The sequence below is a fragment of a genome, unplaced genomic scaffold, assembly GCF_019419815.1.
Source record: "Pyrus x bretschneideri cultivar Hongxiangsu unplaced genomic scaffold, Pyrus_bretschneideri_v1 Contig1, whole genome shotgun sequence".
NCBI classification, from domain to species: Eukaryota; Viridiplantae; Streptophyta; class Magnoliopsida; order Rosales; family Rosaceae; genus Pyrus; species Pyrus x bretschneideri.
This window is the reverse complement of record NW_025999390.1, coordinates 2,980,237-2,999,017: the sequence shown is the minus strand read 5'-3', so window position 1 is coordinate 2,999,017 and position 18,781 is coordinate 2,980,237. Positions and strand designations below refer to the sequence as shown.

The following is an 18,781-nucleotide window of genomic DNA, read 5'->3' as shown; positions in this document are numbered from 1 at the left end:
GGGATCCGGTTTCGTCAATTAGAACCTTCAACATGCTTTAATGATTCGTACAACTGTAAAGTGCCCTAATTTCTTTCCCCAAATGACGCAAATGTTCATCTCCCACACGTCATCAAATATCCTATCAGCTTCAACTGCCATCTCTTTTGCGCACAATTCCTGGACCAATCCCAAAATGCTATCCAAATCAAACACTAAGTGCAAAAGTAACACACTGCTTTAGCCAACTGACCTAACTCACGTTTGTCGCAACGTAACAAAAATGTGGATACCACACCAGAATTTTGACACCAACTTATCAACTAATGCGATTATAAATATACAAGTTTTTAGCTTTCATTGGATTCAAATGAGTGTTACTACGTATCTTACATTTTACGATGTTGGTGATCACATTCATAATTCATCAGTCAATAGCTGCAACGAGCAAACTTAGTACGATCAAATTGTTCTTGGGGGACAGAATCCGCTAGGCGGCCGGAGCATAGCGACGTCAACAGCTTTCGGAGCGATTCGAAGCAAATGGTTAGACCAGGCCATGAGGTGCAACTGAACTGTGTCCATCTGATCAAGCGGCGAGTGGAGTTTCTATTTAATTTCGGAGTGATCACAACAATGTATGAGCCCGGTGGAGCTGACATGTGAAGGCATCAAGCTCTTGCCTTCTAACCTAGATATCACAAGCTGGTATCCACTTGCATATGCTTCCTCATGAAGGATGCCGAGCCCCGATCGATCTGAGGCTGAGCCTTTCACTACCGAGTGTATGTAATTCAAGCCCTGCATTTATTTTTGAGCATAAAATTGTAACGTTCATGTGCATTAAACAGTGTTCGTATGTTATATATGTTCGTGTGACAGAATTCGCGACAATGTCTAACCTCTTCAGTTCGTTTAATGTCCAATCCAAACCACGCATCGTCTGGTTCAGGTATCATTTCAATCAGCATTTCTGCAACTCCAGGCATAAACCAAAGTCTTATACCTTGCGCGATTTGGACCGTCCTTGTGTGGTTTTGTTGCTGCTTATTCGAAATCATTTCCTTTCCTAATAAATTATTTTTGTCCTTCAACAATAAGAAAATGAAAATTAATCGAACCGATTAAGAACGGGTTGCTAGCTAGAAATTCAGCATGAGTGAAAGAGAGACTGATATTATACCGACTACAAGATCTGTTCTGTTTGGATGTTAACAAAAATTAGCGGAGCTCCGAAAGCAACTGCTGCAGTAAACCAAGCCATGCAACGGTCTGTTGTGGCCTCGGTGCAGTACTCACCCGGCAGCGGCATGAACAGAATGGAGCTAACGATCGTGCACCGTTGATCGGGCAAGTAGCTGTCGACTTTCATCTTCCAGTCATACTTTAACTCCCCTTTTGTTGTGTCCCCCGTATTCCACGTTCACCAAACTCCTGCTCATTTCTGCAAAATCACATAAACATCAATGAACGAAAGGTCAGGTCACCGGGTAAAAAATTTCGTAACTCATGAATGAATGTACTATCCTTATTTGAACAGTGTGACCAGTTATGTTATCAGATTGTGAATCAGAACCGTAAATTATGAGGAATTAAAACAGTATATGCAGATCTGATTCATAGTATGACGGTGTGTTTTATGTGATTGAATCATAATCGTTGATTACGTGGAATGAAAATAAAATATGCTATCTTAATTAGCAGTAAAACAATACAACACGTCAGATATCTTATAAGAGGTTACAGTACCAACATAGACTAGAATCTGGCGAAGAAAAATGTACCTTGCAGCTCAGTGCATTGATCCGAGGTCAAGTCGTCCAAAACTGCAACATGTCTATCATCTCTAGCCGCTTTGATCGTATACTTTTTCTGAAGCATCGAAGGCCTCTCAGCCACGCGCGTTCGGAGCTTGAGAGTGCTTTCACCCCTCCTCACCTTCACCAAATCACCTCTACATTGCTGAACCTAGCAAGCTGCGACGTAAGCTCAGCCTTGGCTTTCATAGGCACGAAAAACTCGTCACCAATATTGTCACTGCTCTCGGAATTATAAACTCCTTCAAAGATGTCTCTGGGCAATGGCATGCTCGTCCCACTCTTCCGACTCCTCTTGCTTCACTTGCTTGACGCAACCCAGTGTCGTTGCAACACCGGCCATAATATTCCTCTTCAAAGTGCAGAAGCAGCTTCCCATTATCTTATCGAATGAATTTCGATGAAGACATAGTTCATGGAGATCTTAGGAATCTCCATCCATGTTTGAACATTCCAACGTTAATTTTCGGATCCTCCGCCTAGTCACATTGAGGCACATTGTCATCCTTCTGGGGGTGTATTTATGTTAATATATAGCGATGATGTGTAGAAAGCCGGCTGGCCGTTTTAGATAGGATTTTATGTAAAAAAATACATTAGGAACCATAAATTAAGAGCAAAACAAAAATTGGTATAATTAATCCATCATTAAAGTCAAACATCTGCAAATGTATGGTGATTTCCTGTTTCAAAATTGGATGGACTACTCTCAAGTACAAAATTGGCTGGCAACATCCCAACTAGGTCATCCGTGAGCACCTCTCAGAAAAAGAAGAAAAAAAAAATATTGAACTCTCTATATTTTGGTCTCACCCTACTCCACGCTGATCCAAAACTAGGGAAGAATATATGTACTTTATTCACACTATGGTACAAGTTCGGTTCTTTTTCTTTCAAGCCTAGAGATTTCAGCTTCAGCATGAACCCTTGTGTTTGCATCGTCGGAATCTAAACTCGGTCTGATCCTCAAAATCTGCCTGTTGATGCTTCGAATCTGCATGTGTGATAAAAAAAATTGAAAGGGTAAGGAAGATAAAACACAAAAATAAAAAATGGTTCTATGAAGGACTTTATAGAGGACAGACCTTTCTTGAGGGCCATCTATTTAATCCGCTTCGGCGGCATATCCTTTTCACAACAGTTGGGCAAACCTTCAATCTCCTAGCAGCTTTTTCGATTGGAAGATGGAAGTAATCGCGAAGATCGTCCAATGTCATGCTTGCTGTTCTCTCCCTCTGCACTACTTCCACAGCATTACACAAAGAAAAGTGTTAATAAAATGTACTTATTATCTTATTTTAGCTAAAAGTTGGGTTTAGGGTTTAGGATTGAAAGAATGGCTAACAACAACCTGTGCTGCAAGGGAAATCCTCTCGTTCTCATCCTCGGCCGCATGTGGTTGATCATCAGCGGGTTGTTGTTGTTCCACTTCACCGACTCTTCCTGAAATTGACCAAAAAAAAAAAAAAGAACTCAAGTAACCAACATATGAACATTAAATGTTCCCAATGATAGAAGTTCACGAGGAAAACCAAACACACGAACCTGAATTTGGAGGAGACTGGTGGGAAGGTGAAGTCATCGGTGTTTAGAATGTCATCCCACTCGAGTCCAATGCAGAGGGCCTCGTAAAAGACTGCCATTGGATCTTGCTGCAGAATGTAGCCCTCTAGCTTTCTCTCTAGGCAGTACTGCATCAGAAATTGCTTCACCTCTTCTATGCTTTTCTTGCAAAAACTAATTTCCGAAACCAAAAAAATATTTAGTCTTCTCGTTAAACGAATCAAACACTTCGAATTGAGAGGGGTCGAAAAAACTTACTCAAACATTTGATACTGATGATTGTCGAAGAATTCACATCGACACTGTAAAGAATTGCATGACTGATCATACCGAACCTTCCATGAATGTCAAGTTTCATGACATGGTTGCCTTTGCACACAAGTTGAAAATAAAAAATCAATACCCTAATCACCACTTAAACCGAATAGTACCCACTAAACCAATACTAATTTACAAGAAAAATGAACGTAAAACTTACCATTTAAGTGTATGATTTCCCTAAGCAGTTGGCAACAACTGCAATTAAATGGAACTGGTGTCGCAGACCAAACTGAAAGTGGCCTCGGATCACCAAAACCCTGATTCTGCTCATTGTTGTCCCCTCTGGGAGGATTAGAGCCTCTCGATTCTCTGATAAACTGAGAGGGACTGGCTTGCGAAACAAAGTTTCCTCCGCCATTACTACACTGATAGAGAAAATCCCATGTCGCTTGATCCAACAAAGGGTCGCTCAAATCTTGGATTCCTTCATCAAACAGAGGAATTGGTTTAGTTGGGCAAGCGAGTCCCTCATCGTCCAATGGCGGTAACGGTAAGCTTTCATCGAGGATCGGTGTTCAGAATCGTACAGAAAGTTCATAATATCGGACACGGGCCGTTATCGTACGGGTCATGGTACGGTACAACAGCCCTGGGATCTGCCATGCATAAAAAATATTATTATCTACAAAAAAACTACACAAGTCTCTGAAATTTCAAAGTGAAAAATTTCTTCGGATTCTTTTTTCTTCGTTTATTTTTGTTTGACTTTTGCAAGTTTCGTAAACTCAAACCGAATCGGAGGGTCTTGAGCACCAAATTTTTGGTGCTCGAGAGAAATTGAAACAGGTTTTTTTGTTCTTAATTGGAGGTGAAAGTTTTGAGAGGAAGCAAAGAAATTGAGGACCAAGGCGCGAGTGACAGTTAATTACCGTTTGGACAAGAATCGGTTGGGATTTTTGAAAGGTGTTGAGGATGCGATCCGGTGCTATGCGTTCATTTGTAACGATCATATTCCTTCGTTCTAAAGGGGTTTCCAGTGCAAGTGTGCAACCCGTGAGATCACACGGTTACCATTTTGCGATGATTTTTATTTTATTTTTATTTATTTTATTAATATTTGACTTTTTTGTTGTTGTTGAAACTAATATTTTACCCTAATTACTCTTTCAGTAGGTAAGAGAGTCTGCAATGTAGAATTAAGGGATAGACGATAAATACACATCTGAGTGTGTCCGTCCCGTATGAATCCGAGTTTGTATTTTCTTATTACGTATATCACGAGGAATTTAATTATATTTTCTAAGAAGATAAGAAATCGATGAATAAAATCGACATTCTCTTAATCAATGTGAAAAGGAAATTTAGATGTTGAATTCAACATTGGAAGATGAATATCACTAACACTAGAACAAAAACTAATTAATTATTAACTTTGACAAAGAAATGTTTGATATGAGATTTCTTCGTTCCAATTAAGAAAATAGTAAATTGAGGGCTTCGATTTACATTATGGTCAATGAATTTCAAAATAGATCTAGATGTTCTTTAATTTGTTAATAGAAAAATTTGACGAAAATAACAAATGATGCAATACAAAGTTAAGTTGAGGACCAAAATGCAAAATTTTGGAGAATATATGAACAAACTTAGAGGGATGTATTCAATTGAGAATTTGAGAGATTCTAATGGATTTTTATAGGGTTTAACTGATTTGTACAGGTTCCATGTAAAATATTGATTCAATTCTCTCAATCTCTCATGAGAAAAAATAAGATTTATAAATGCTTAAAACACACTACAAATTTCTTCAATTCATTAAAAAAATTAAAATTCCGCAAAATCTCAATTATACCGCTGGTCCCAAAGAATCTCACTGCTGACTCCTCACTCCTCATCCTCCTCCTCTCTCCGCCGCTCCATTTGCCTCCGCCCATAGCCTCTCTCTTCTCCGCCGGCTTTCCTCTCTCCAATCGCACCCTCCAAAGCCATCGCCACCAACATCCGCATCGGTCTCAGCGGCAAGTCCCAGACCCGCTCTGTAAATTTCTCGTCGGTGATGGCGTCGGCTTACAAGCCCGAAGAAGCCAGGGTCCCGCCTGCTCTTCCCCTGCCCACTCCTCCCGTCACCAAGGCAAGCTGTCTCTTTAATCTCTCTGTGTGTATATGGCGATTTTGTTGTGAATTTTTAGAGTTTTGAGGTTGAATTTGAATTGGTTTTCTTGTGCAGTTTAAGATTGCGCTGTGCCAATTGTCGGTGACGCCGGATAAGGAGAGGAACATTTCCCACGCTCGGAAAGCCATCGAGGACGCCGCCGCAAAGGGTGCCCAGCTTGTTGTCCTCCTGTGAGTTTTGCAGTTTTACTCAGTCTGTTTGTTTATTTGGACATTCAGATTGGTATGCTGATTAAGCTTGCTGCTTCAAGTTAAATGTGGATTATTACTTATTAGGCTCCTATTGTTTGTTAAGTGTAGCAATATATGTTCGGAAATTTGGAAACTGTATTTTTCAGCTGATCGAATATTAGATACCCATAAGAATAGTGTAAGTAACTGAAGGGTTAGTGCTTTATTGGGTTTGTTCACTTTTACCCGCTAAGGATAGATTTACCATCAAACTGGTGGAGGGTGGGCGGGCGTCTGGTTGAGGGGTTTGTATTAGAACAATTTTATGTTGTATAAGACCAGATGGCCATAATCTCAATTTCAAGAAATGTTAAGATTTTTGGCTTTAAGTTGTGTTTGATGCTCTGTGTGTCAGGAAATTTGGAATGGTCCATATTCAAATGACAGCTTTCCAGTTTATGCCGAGGACATTGATGCGGGTGGCGATGCATCTCCTTCAACAGCCATGCTGTCTGAAGTTGCACAACGTCTGAAGATCACCATTGTTGGTGGATCTATAGCAGAGCGTTCTGGGGATCGGTTGTACAATACTTCCTGTGTCTTTGACACTGACGGAAAGCTGTTAGCTAAACACAGGAAGGTAAGGCTTTAAGCTTTAACATGAAGGGGGCACTTACAATATTAAGTTAAAGTCTTGTTATGCAAGATATCTTTTTTGGTATGGTTATATGTCTATATGAAAGACTGTTCTTTCCATTTGATTTAGAAATGTAGAGACTTGATCTTTTGACCATATAATGATTACCTTTCAAGGGAAATTATGTGTCTTCGTCTTAGTTTCTTACTGACTGTTTTAGTAACAAAGATCATGGCATATGGTCATAGATACACCTATTTGATATCGACATCCCGGGGAAGATTACCTTCATTGAATCAAAGACCCTCACAGCAGGGCAGACTCCTACCATTGTGGATACAGGTTTGATGCATTCTTTGCAGTAGTAACCATCAATTGGTTTGATGCATTCCTTGCAGTAGTAACATCAATGGGTTTGATGCATTCCTTTGGTGAAAGAAGTTATTTCATTCATTATTGATGGGATAGTAACCATCAATTGGTTTTTGCAGAAGTTGGGCGTATTGGCATAGGTATCTGTTATGACATTAGGTTTCAGGAACTAGCAATGATTTATGCAGCAAGAGGTTAGCCTCTTTTTTTTTCTTTCCATGGACGTGAAATTTGTTTCCCCTTTCTGGGCATTGGTAAGCTGATAAAGTTACGGGCTTTTCTTTCTGTAGTCAGCTCACCTAATCCTTTGAGATTTGATAACTTCAAATTCATGAAATCTGCCACTGGATTCTTCTTTACAGTTCAACTAATCTGGTTTTTGTTTAAAAGGAAATGGAATTATTTCTCCTTTGTTTAATCCTTTCCAAGTGAAGGACTTCTGTTGTTGGAAATACCAAATGATAACAGTAATAAGTTGTTGACGTCAGGTGCTCACTTGATATGCTATCCTGGGGCTTTTAACATGACTACTGGACCGTTACACTGGGAATTATTGCAGAGGGCAAGGTATTAGTTACATTATTCCCTAACTCATATTTCTTTAGGATAATGTTTCTGCGATATGTTAAATCGATATGTAGTTTTCTATGTAGTGATTCTTACTGAGATTTTCCTTGCTATATCTTGTACAGGGCTACAGATAACCAGGTGCGGTAACATATGTCCTATATGAGATGCAAATTACGGTTTACATTTGTTAATAAACTTGGAGTTGGTACAATGATAAACAGAACTTTGTGATAGATTACATGACAAGAACCACAGTCAAGTCACTACTTTATGACGATTATGCCTTGATGGTCCTCATATATTAACTCTAACGATTTCCCATGGGTGATTTTCTGTGGATTGTCAGCTATATGTAGCAACTTGTTCCCCTGCTCGAGATGCTGGAGCCGGTTATGTGGCATGGGGCCACTCCACCCTTGTTGGACCAGTAAGTGGATACGTAATTTTAGCTTCATGATGCATGCTTACATTTGATCTTCGCTAGAGCCATACACCAGAAATTTGATGCATGCTACATTGTATCTTTAGCTTCATGATGCATGCTTACTTCCCCCTTTCTACTTTTTAGTAATAGAACAAGTGTCTGGGTCTGCATTTCCATGCTTGTTTAAGTTTGTTAGATGGCAAGTTATTTGTAGGTGAATCTTTTTATGAATCTGACTAAAAGAATTAAATGTGGTAGTTTGGAGAAGTAATGGCGACGACAGAACATGAAGAGTCAATAATCATAGCAGAGATTGATTATTCAGTGATTGAGCTTAGAAGGTGATGTGGTTTCCAACCTACTCTCTTCCTTTTCATATGCAAGAGTGTTTATGGAATACCGATGAAACAGTTTCGTTACTTTACAAATACAGTAGTTAAAATAAGTTTGTTTTGAATTATTCAGGACAAACCTCCCCTTACTGAAGCAAAGACGAGGCGATCTTTACCGGTTGGTAGATGTTGAGAGGTTAAATTCTCAATGATTACGTACGGGTAGAAGATTCCTATTGTGCCTCAAGGAAGGAGAGTGTCAAAGACCGCATTTCTTAATAGAAAGAATGCGTCTGTATCTATAAATAATCAGAGCTTGTTATTACTTATCGAAAACTCGAATTATTGTGTCTGTATCTAGTAACAAGGGGAAGCGAACCCTTTACAACGCACCATGTAAACTCGAATTATAATCCTTCTCCAAGATATTGGGGAGTTGAGAACCAGTCTGCAATGTAGAAGTACAGGATGGTTGATCATGCGTATCTGAGGTTGTTTGTTAGAACAGTTGGCCCGTCCCGTTTGAATTCGAGTTTGTATTTCATTTTTACGTATAACATGAGTAATTTAGAATATTATATTGTCAAATAAGTGATCGGTTAATAAGATCGACATTCTTTTAATCAATGGGAGAAGGAAGTTTTAGATCTTGAATTCAAAATTTTGCATCGGTCTCTCTCCTCCTCCGACTTACCTCTCTCCAATCGCACCATCCAACTCCAAAGCCATCACCACCAACATCAACATCGGTCGCAGCGCAAGTCCCGGACCCGCTCTGCAAATTTCTTGTCGGTGATGGCGTCGGCTTACAAGCCCGAAGAAGCTAGGGTCCCGCCTGCTCTTCCCCTGCCCACTCCTCCCGTCACCAAGGCAAACTGTTTCTTTAATCTGTGTCTGTATCTGGTCATTTTGTTGTGAATTTTTAGAGTTTTGAGGTTGAATTTGAATTGGTTTTTTTGTGCAGTTCAAGATTGCGCTGTGCCAATTGTCGTGACGCCGGATAAGGAGAGGAACATTGCCCATTCTCGGAAAGCCATCGAGGACGCCGCTGCAAAGGGTGCCCAACTTGTTCTCCTCCCTGTAAGTTTTACTCATTCTGTTTGTTTTTCGGAAATTTGGAAACTGTAATTTTCAGCTGATCGAGTTTTAGATGCCCATAAGAATAGTGCAAGCAACTGAAAGGTTGGTACCTTGTTGGGTTTGTAACTGGGAGGAGACTATCAGAACAATTTTATGTTGTATAAGACCAGATGGCTAATAAACTCAACTTTTAATAAATGTTGAGATTTTTTCGGCTTTAAGTTGTGTTTGATGCTTTGTGTCTCAGGAAATTTGGAATGGTCCGTATTCAAATGACAGTTTTCCTGTTTATGCCGAGGACATTGATGCGGGTGGCGATGCATCTCCTTCAACAGTCCATGCTGTCTGAAGTTGCTCAACGTCTTAAGATCACCATTGTTGGTGGATCTATAGTGGAGCGTTCTGGGGATCAGTTGTACAATACTTCCTGTGTCTTTGGCACCAATGGAAAGCTGTTAGCTAAACACAGGAAGGTAATGCTCTAAGCCTTACATGAAGGCGGCACTTGTAATATCAAGTTCAATTCTTGTTATGTACGAAATTGATTCTGTGTGGTTATATGTCTTTATGAAAAATTGCTCTTTCCATTTTAGAAGAGACTTGATGTTTTGAACATATAATGAGCACTTTTCAAGGGAAATTATGTGTCTTGGTCTTTGTTTCTTACTGACTGTTTTAGTAACAAAGAACATGGCATATGGTCACAGATGCAGCTATTTGATATTGACATCCCGGGGAAGATTACCTTCACTGAATCAAAGACTCTCACAGCAGGGCAGACTCCTACCATTGTGGATACAGGTTTTATTCATTCTTTGCAGTAGTTTTATTCATTGGTTCGTCTTTTATACAAACACTTATTCCTTTGGTGGAAGAACTTCTTTCACTCATTCTTGATGGGATAGTAACCATCAATCGGGTTTTGCAGAAGTTGGGCGTATTGGCATAGGTATCTGTTATGACATTAATTTTGAGGAAATAGCAATGATTTATGGAGCAAGAGGTTAGCCGTTTCTTTTTCTTTCCATGGAAGTGAAATTAGTTTCCACTTTCTGGGTGTTGCTAAACTAATAAAATTAGGGGCTTTTCTTTCAGTAGTCAGCACACCTAAACCTTTGAGATTTAATAAATTCAAACTCATGAAATCTGCCACTGGATTCTTCTTTGCAGTTCAACTAATCTGCTTTTTATTAAAAGGAAATGGAATTATTTCTCCTTTGTTTAATCCTTTCCTAGTGAAGGACTTCTGATGTTGGAAATACCGAATGATAACAGTAATAAGTTGTTTACATAAGGTGCTCACTTGATATGCTATCCTGGGGCTTTTAACATGACTACTGGACCATTGCACTGGGAACTATTGCAGAGGCAAGGTATTAGTTACATATTCCCTAATTCATATTCCTTTAGAATAATTTATCTGTGATATGTTAAATCAGTTTGTAGTTTTTTATGTAGTCATTCTCAATGAGATTCGCCTTGCTATATATCTTGTGCAGGGCTACAGATAACCAGGTGCGGTAACATATGTCCTATATGAGATGCATATCACTGGTTTACGTTTGCTAATAAACTTGGAGTTAGTACAATGACAGAAACAGAACATTGTGATAGATTACATAACAAGAACCACAGTCAAGTCACTACTTTATGACGATTATGCCTTGATGCTCCATATTAACTCTAACGATTTCCCATGGGTGATTTTCTGTGGGTTGTCAGCTATATGTAGCAACTTGTTCCCCTGCTCGAGATGCTGGAGCCGGTTATGTGGCATGGGGCCACTCCACCCTTGTTGGACCAGTAAGTGGATACGTACTTTTAGCTTTATGATGCATGCTTACATTTGATCTTCGCTAGAGCCATACACTGGAAATTTCATCCATACTACATTGTATTTTTAGCTTCATGATGCATGCTTACTTACACCTTTCTACTTTTTAGTAATAGAACAAGTGTCTGGGTCTGCATTTTCGTCCTTGTTTAAGTTTTTTGGATGCCAAGTTATTTGTACGTGAATCTTTTTATGAATCTGACTAAAAAAATTAAATGTGGTAGTTTGGAGAAGTACTGGCGACGACGGAACATGAAGAGGCAATAATCATAGCAGAGATTGATTATTCAATCATTGAGCTTAGAAGGTGATGTGTTTCCAACCTATAGTCTTCTTTTTCTTATGCAAGAATGTTTATAGAATACCGGTGAGGATAGTCTTCGTTACTTTACAGTTAAAGTAGTTAAAATAAGTTTGTTTTGAATTATTCAGGACAAACCTCCCCTTACTGAAGCAAAGACGAGGCGATCTTTACCAGTTGGTAGATGTTGAGAGGTTAAATTCTCAATGATTACGGACGGGTAGAAGATTCGTATTGTGCCTCAAGGAAGGAAAGTGTCAAAGACAAATTGCATTTCTTAGTAGAAATAATGAGAGCTTGTGACTATTAATCGAAAACTCGAATTATTGTGTCTGTATCTAGTAACAAGGGGAAGCGAACTCTTAACAACGCACGATGTAAACTTGAACCAGAACGGAGCTTATGAAATCTCAGTTTGATAAGGCTATAATCCTTCTCCAAGATATTTGAGGAGTTGAGAACCAGAGTTGGAAAACTCATGAAGATGTCTGTAGGCTTAATGCTTAGTACTACAAGGCCGATTCGCTCTATGTCCAATGTTGGTCCGACGGATTTCTTCCAACATTGGAAAGAACGATGAAGTACCGTCCCTTCTCGCAATTATACTATAGCATTTACTGTATAAAAATGGTTTATTCTTTCTGCCATCCGTCAAACCGGCAAAGAAGAATTTTCAGGTTGAAGGCTTTAAACTGTTGTTTTCTTTGTGTTTGGTTGAACGGCAGGAGAGTTGTGACCTTTAGCGACATTGTAAATTGGGATGTCCGGTGAGAATATTGGAAGCAGGAGGACTGTAGGACCTCTACAAAAGTATTGGGCCCTGGAATTGAATGGCCAGGGACAATTTACAAAAGGCCATAAAAAACAATAGGGCCATGAAAATGGAGGGGAATGAGGCGTTTCAACTCCGCACGTGAAGATGGAGACCCCAGGAAAGCGACTCCTTTGATATCTTTTGTAGGAAATATTTATGCCGATGAGGGTTCTGATGTAAAGCGTTTTTATTGGAAACACGTTATAATTTTTGTTAAGAGTTCAAGTACTTTTTGTAAAACAATTCGGAGTGTTTATTATTTTCAAGTACTTTTTGTAAAACAATTCGGAGTGTTTATTATTTGTGGTTGCTTTAACTATTGGAAGGGCTAAAAGCGCTTGTAGCTTCCTTTCAGCGAGAAACTTAAAAGTGCGTTTTAGAGAAGCAACTGCCAAATGCCTCTTTAAAAAGTATTTGGATCTTTACTAGAAATTTGTCTAATAAAAAACCTTATAGCAAAGGGTTAGTAGATCCATCCTTAGTTTGCGCTCAATCACACTTTTTACCAAGCGATATAAAAGTGTTGGTTGACAAATCACTTTTAACTTTTACAGAAGCAGTCTCAAACACATCTTTATACGAAATAGATACATCAAAGTGATGGTGTACTAAACTCTATACCGTATCACCATGTGTTTTAATTTTTTCATGTGAGGTTGTATAATTGGTTTGGAACATTTGTCATCCTTCCTACGTCCCCGATTCATCTAAAGTCCTCCTAGAAAACAGCCAGGCTATACAAAGAGCACGTGGGTACTGCATCAGCCCTAGTCATCACTCATCCACTCTCTCTCTCCTCAGCCAGACATAAATCTGAGGGAGAATAGAGAAAGAGATAAAGAAACTTGGCTGGTCAGGAAACTCGGAGATGAAGACAAAACGAAACCCCAGGCAGCAGGAAGGACGGTAAAATATGCTGCCACTGCAAGCTTTGTTGGGAAGGGAGAAAAAATAAAGAGCAAAGTTTCTCCCTCTGTTCAATATTCACTTCCTCTTCGGGATCTCCCCTCAACTGCTGCACATCTCTTTCACAATATCAGTGCATGTTTGGCGTGATCGGGATAAAGCTACTTCCAATTTACCCAAATTATCTCACCCGAAAACAAAGCCATACTTGTCCAAATTAATAATAAAGTCGCTTCGTCCTTTTTCATGGAAGCACTTTCAAGCAATCGATAATATTGAGTGGAGCGAATCGAACTCGTGAAGTGTAAGTGCACTTAAATACGAGAAGTGCTTTTGTCTCCATATGTAACCACAATTGATCTGCAACGCGTTTCAATACAAAGGCATAACCCTACAATGTAAGATTAATTGTATTATTATTGTAGCGTTAAATCGACGGTTCACTCTTAGAGATTGATAAACTTAATCAAAACTTATTGAACTCTCCTCCCAGTAGATAATTATTCGCACTGAAATGAAACTTCAACGACCGACTTCGACAATTGCCTACCTAGACGAACACAAAACACTTCACTCCTTACTTTTGGATTGATGTTAGATTTAGCACATTTGACCAGATCGATAAAGGGCATCTCATCGATCTTACGGCGACCAGAGATGGACACACACACACACACATATATATATATATATATATATATATTCTTGCCCACATCGAAATTAAAATCAAGGTTGTCATAACACTGTTCATTTACCCTACAAACATGAGGTATTATGAGGGATGTGCCCATGCTTTCTCACGTGGTTCTACGTCTCCAAAGATGCATGTTTGGGTCCCAAAACCCTAATAATGCTTACTGGCAACTTGTATATTACGCTTGCAATTGCTCTACTGTCGCAGGCTCACAGCAGACAAAAGCTGGATTCAGAAGCTGCATTACCTGCCTGTCACTTCCTGTGTGTACTATAAGGCTAGCCCTGATACTCTTCTTTTACTACAGTTGATAACATACGTATCAATATGTTAGGTGCTAGCTTGGCTGAGTTGCGCACGCACGAGCTGATCTAAATCACCGGTGCATGCCTAATTCATAGTTTATTAACAACCAAAATTAGCTTATACACACATACACGACTACTCTATTATTTTCAATCTGCAAGGAAACAAACTCTTAAAACAAACGTGTATCCACAATCTCATTACTCGTAATGTACATCTAATTAATACTTAACGCTATCTTTTCCAAACCAAAGTAAACCCGATGCAATTCAATCCTAGTCACCAAACGACAGACCAGAGATTAGGGTAAAATGTTTATCTACGTCCAGTCTAGTATCTGTTAGACGAAGTCAAAATGCAATTTCACTCGCCATGCTTTGAGGACTCCAGCATGCTTTAAGGAGTTTAGTTCTGTTTGGAGTTCTATCTCTTTGGAGTTCTATCTTATTAGGCTTCCTTGTTTATAGGATGTAATTTTCAAATATGTGTCAACTGTTGCTTTTTTTATTTGAATTATTTGAATTTCGAATCTCCTTGTAAATAGGGCCTTCAAACCCTCTGATGTAATCATGAAGCAAGTATAAATACAAGCATCCCATAGTTAAATGGGTATGCAATCATCTTGAAAAAACCTGAGTTCTTAAGTTTTACATGGTTTCTAGAGCTTTTTTTGTCTGACAACAAGATCCTCTCGCCTGTCATCTTTTCCATCAACGCTTCCATGGCTAAAAATAATGTCCCCTCCATTAACCCCAACCCCAAAAACTACACCTTCCAGCCCTTCTCCACTGTCTTGAACATCAAACGACTACCCACTATGGTTGGCTCAAATGCTTCCTTTTCTTAAAAGTAGTGATCTAATGGGTTATGTCGATGGCACAATGTTGTGTCCCCCAAAGCATGTTGCTGGCTCCACCAATGTGAATCCTGCGTACTCAACCTGGGTTCAACAGGATCAATAACTTCATCGTTTCATAATAAGAATACAGACTGTGGTTTGTCCCAAAGCATTTGAAAGTGGCACCCATCAAAGATAGACTCAAGAGCCTAGACACGTGGCGAGGACAATGGCTTGGGTGAAATAAATTTCACTACACCAGCGTGCATGACGTATGCGTGTGAAGAAAGCCAAGGACAAAGTGCCCCGTGTTCGCACGTGTAGAAGAGCGTGTCGTACTGGACAGAGCGAGAGCAATTACATGGTCCCCACACACACCCCATGAGTAGGATCAGGTCCACACGAGTTACGCGTGATGCTCAAATCTGACCGTCCATTATCCGTGACCGTGTAAATCTGCGTTGGAAAACTGGAACTTCAGTGGCCCCACCAATGGTATCACAGTCCGTACTGCGCTGATTTTAACGCTGCGTTTTGCTCCCCCTTCTAAATAAGGAAAAGAAACAGTAAAACAAGATCAGAAGAAGGTGAAAACAAATGAATGACAAATCTTTTTCTAGGTGCCCAACATGCTTGCAAACAAAAGATACTGTTTGGTTGCTGCGTTCATGTTGTAAAACAGCAAATTTGGGACTGTATTCTGGGTAAACTTTTGCCCTAATACGTAGTACAGTACGCAACGTAAGTTTGATAATAAAATATTACTCAAGAATATTAATTACATTATATGTGTTACATACCATGTATTATTTAATGAATCGCATCCGTATTCGCAACCAAATCCACATGATCCATTGAGAATGTTAATTAATTTGAATTATTCACCTATATGTCCAACGATTATATTTTGAATAATTTCAAGAAGATTTAATTGTATAACTTCCGATTTTATCTTTAATCTAAACTAGTTTTTTATATGAAATACTTGATGAACAGATGGATAGTGAAATAAAAAATGTGAACTTTAGTCCACAGGTTTATAACTCAACTGACCTGATTAGGTGGGCGGGACTCCTTAGATCGATTGAATATTATCTTGAATTCTAATTATAATCTGGGAAAGGATTTCAGATTTGATTTTATATATGTATATTTTTCTCAGCTTAATGCATTGGTTCGAGTCGTTTGACCAAAGCTTCAAATATAGGGCCTACGTATTTGATCTCTATATCATTTTGCATTATTATCTAGAATTATTTATTTTCTTATAAGTGAGAAGTCTTAAATTCGACATATATAGATGACAAGTTCAATTTATAAATTATTATACATGACATACTGTATCTTAGCCCAAATCTCCCACCCTATACTATAAAGGCTCATTTGGAAGTGCTTTTAAAATGACTGAAAGCGCTTTTAGCGAAAAAAAATCTGGATTCTAAAAGCAAAGTGCTTCTTGCAAGAAGCATGAAACACGAGTTATATGCTTCTTGTATGAAGCACTTTTTAAGGTTTCATTTGTATTTTTACTAAAAATTGTTTCCAAAAATATTTTCTCAAAAAACATTTTCAGTATAGATATATAATCTTTAGAAGATCCATGACAATCAGATCGTGAAAGTACATAAGATCATTATCTAATTGTTGGGTGGAAGCCACCTTACATGTATCTTATTATAAACACTAACCCAAATGGCTGGGATACTGCTTGAAATCCGATTAAGAGACCAAATCAAAGGCCTTTCTGTGTCACACCACTTTATATCATACGGTTAGGGTGCATAAAGGGCCATGGATGTTGCAGGCATCATAGCATATGTCCTTGGATGGATGAACATGAACAAACAAAAATGGCTAAAACATGTGATTCTGGCTAGGGTTTCGGGGGCAGATCGTTGGTTCCCATGTAATATAATTGGCGGGGTTTGTTGGATCTTGATATGTAAGTCCAAAGCCATCCTTTTCATCTTAATTAATGGTTTTGTTTGTTTTATCAACTAGGAAGGAACAAATATAAGTCGTACTCTTGATCGCCTAGTTCATATAATTAATGTGGACATGGTTATTTGCTATTGATCATTGTCAATGGTTCCGGGTAGGGTTTAATCAATTAAATGCGCTCAAGTGTCTTCCAATTCCAATATCAGTAATTTTTTAGTGTGACCATCGACCCATCATGTCACGCTCAACTCACTTTATAAGTTATAACACATATATAAACGTGTGTTTTACTATACCTTCTATTTCGGTCAATCTTTAATATTATAGGTGCATAAAATATGAATCATTCACCCATCCTATAACATATAAATTAGTAACACGATGACAACGTAACCTCATGAAATGGAATCAGTTTGAAGTTTCAGTAAAAGTCAACACGTTGAGTTTTTAAACTTCATTAAGGCTCCTCCAGAGAGCCGTTTTCAGCGTGATTAGAAGCTCCCCAATTGAATTTCCATGATTAAGTTTAAAGGCCAATTTTACAGACCACAGGCTCCTTCAACAAATCAACCGCGCGGTTAAAGGCTAATTTCCATGATTACATTTTATTTCCGGTAATAGAGCTTTACCTCTTTCAAATTCAAAATATCATAATTAAATAAAAAACCAAAATGGGGCCCCTCAACTCTTATAAGAATCACTTGAAGAGAAAAAAAAAAGATTCTGTAATTCTTTAGTAATTTCAACAAGCATCTTTTGTTGGTAAATCCATCTGTTTCTCTTTGTTTTCTTATTAACCTCTCTCTACTTGCAAACGTTGACGGTTATATAATTTAAAGTACCATATTTGGTAAGCAATTTAATTAACATTTTGGTTCTACCTAAACAGTGTAATATAATGGTTTATGGGTTTTGTTAGTACCTTTGTTTAGATTAAAAAGAATCCATAAAAACACAACTAGAAAAAATGTTATCCCAATCGTTTGAATGTTTTTTGGTCATTGTACTTGCTATATAGGAGATTAATCACGCTTATTTGTTGTGCGCTTATTCTTTTCAGATTAAGGATTTGGTCATTGAAAAAGATGTACTCAGTTGGCACTGTGTTATAATTGTGTTGCAATCATGTTTCTCGAATCAATAAATTATCGACATTGCTTTTTTTCAAAAAATGCCACACCTACCTTTGAAAATAACTTGAACTTCCACCAAAAAGATAATAGATAAAATAATTCAATGGCTAAATTAAGTATTTTAAAAAGAAACAAACCCACCAAAATATAAGGTGCAAACAAATTTAAAAAAAAAAAAAAAGAAAAAGGAAAGATCATATTTTGTAATTGAATTATCTCCCTTTCATCTTATTGGTATATCGTGACTGCTACCTAAAAATTAATCAATTATGCCAGCTCAATCCGAAACCTAAAATATATACCGTACACCTTCTTTTTTTTTTTTTTTTAATATAATTAATAAAAAAAAATACCTTTTTATAAAACATTCCCACGAAATTCCAAAACTTGATTACTATCTCAACCGCTGATGAAATTAATAGTTTTAAATGGAATATTTCGAACAAAAATATTGGATTATATTCATCTACCAAACATGATCACAATAATAAAAATTTAAATTTTCCTCGTTTCAATTAAACTAGTCTCTTCGCATGCACTCACGTATGTGTGAGAGACATTTTTACATCACGGGCACTACACTCCCCCTAAAAGTGTATTGTGTTAGTTTTTTCCCATTGTGTCAGATTATATTTT

The 18,781-nt window shown here is 38.2% G+C and overlaps 1 protein-coding gene and 1 pseudogene across 1 annotated transcript; both read left to right on the top strand.

Annotated features, from left to right (window-relative positions):
• The first annotated feature begins 5,597 nt into the window (after positions 1–5,597).
• LOC103952567 (omega-amidase, chloroplastic) lies at positions 5,598–8,805 on the top strand. The gene is given in 10 exon segments (XM_048579372.1): positions 5,598–5,751; positions 5,848–5,967; positions 6,379–6,603; positions 6,849–6,942; positions 7,092–7,166; positions 7,461–7,539; positions 7,665–7,680; positions 7,889–7,969; positions 8,225–8,307; positions 8,432–8,805. Coding segments are annotated over 10 exon segments (927 nt in total). The 5' UTR covers positions 5,598–5,676; the 3' UTR covers positions 8,511–8,805.
• A 245-nt stretch (positions 8,806–9,050) lies between these two features.
• On the top strand, positions 9,051–12,611 carry LOC125467938 (annotated as a pseudogene).
• Positions 12,612–18,781: the final 6,170 nt, after the last annotated feature.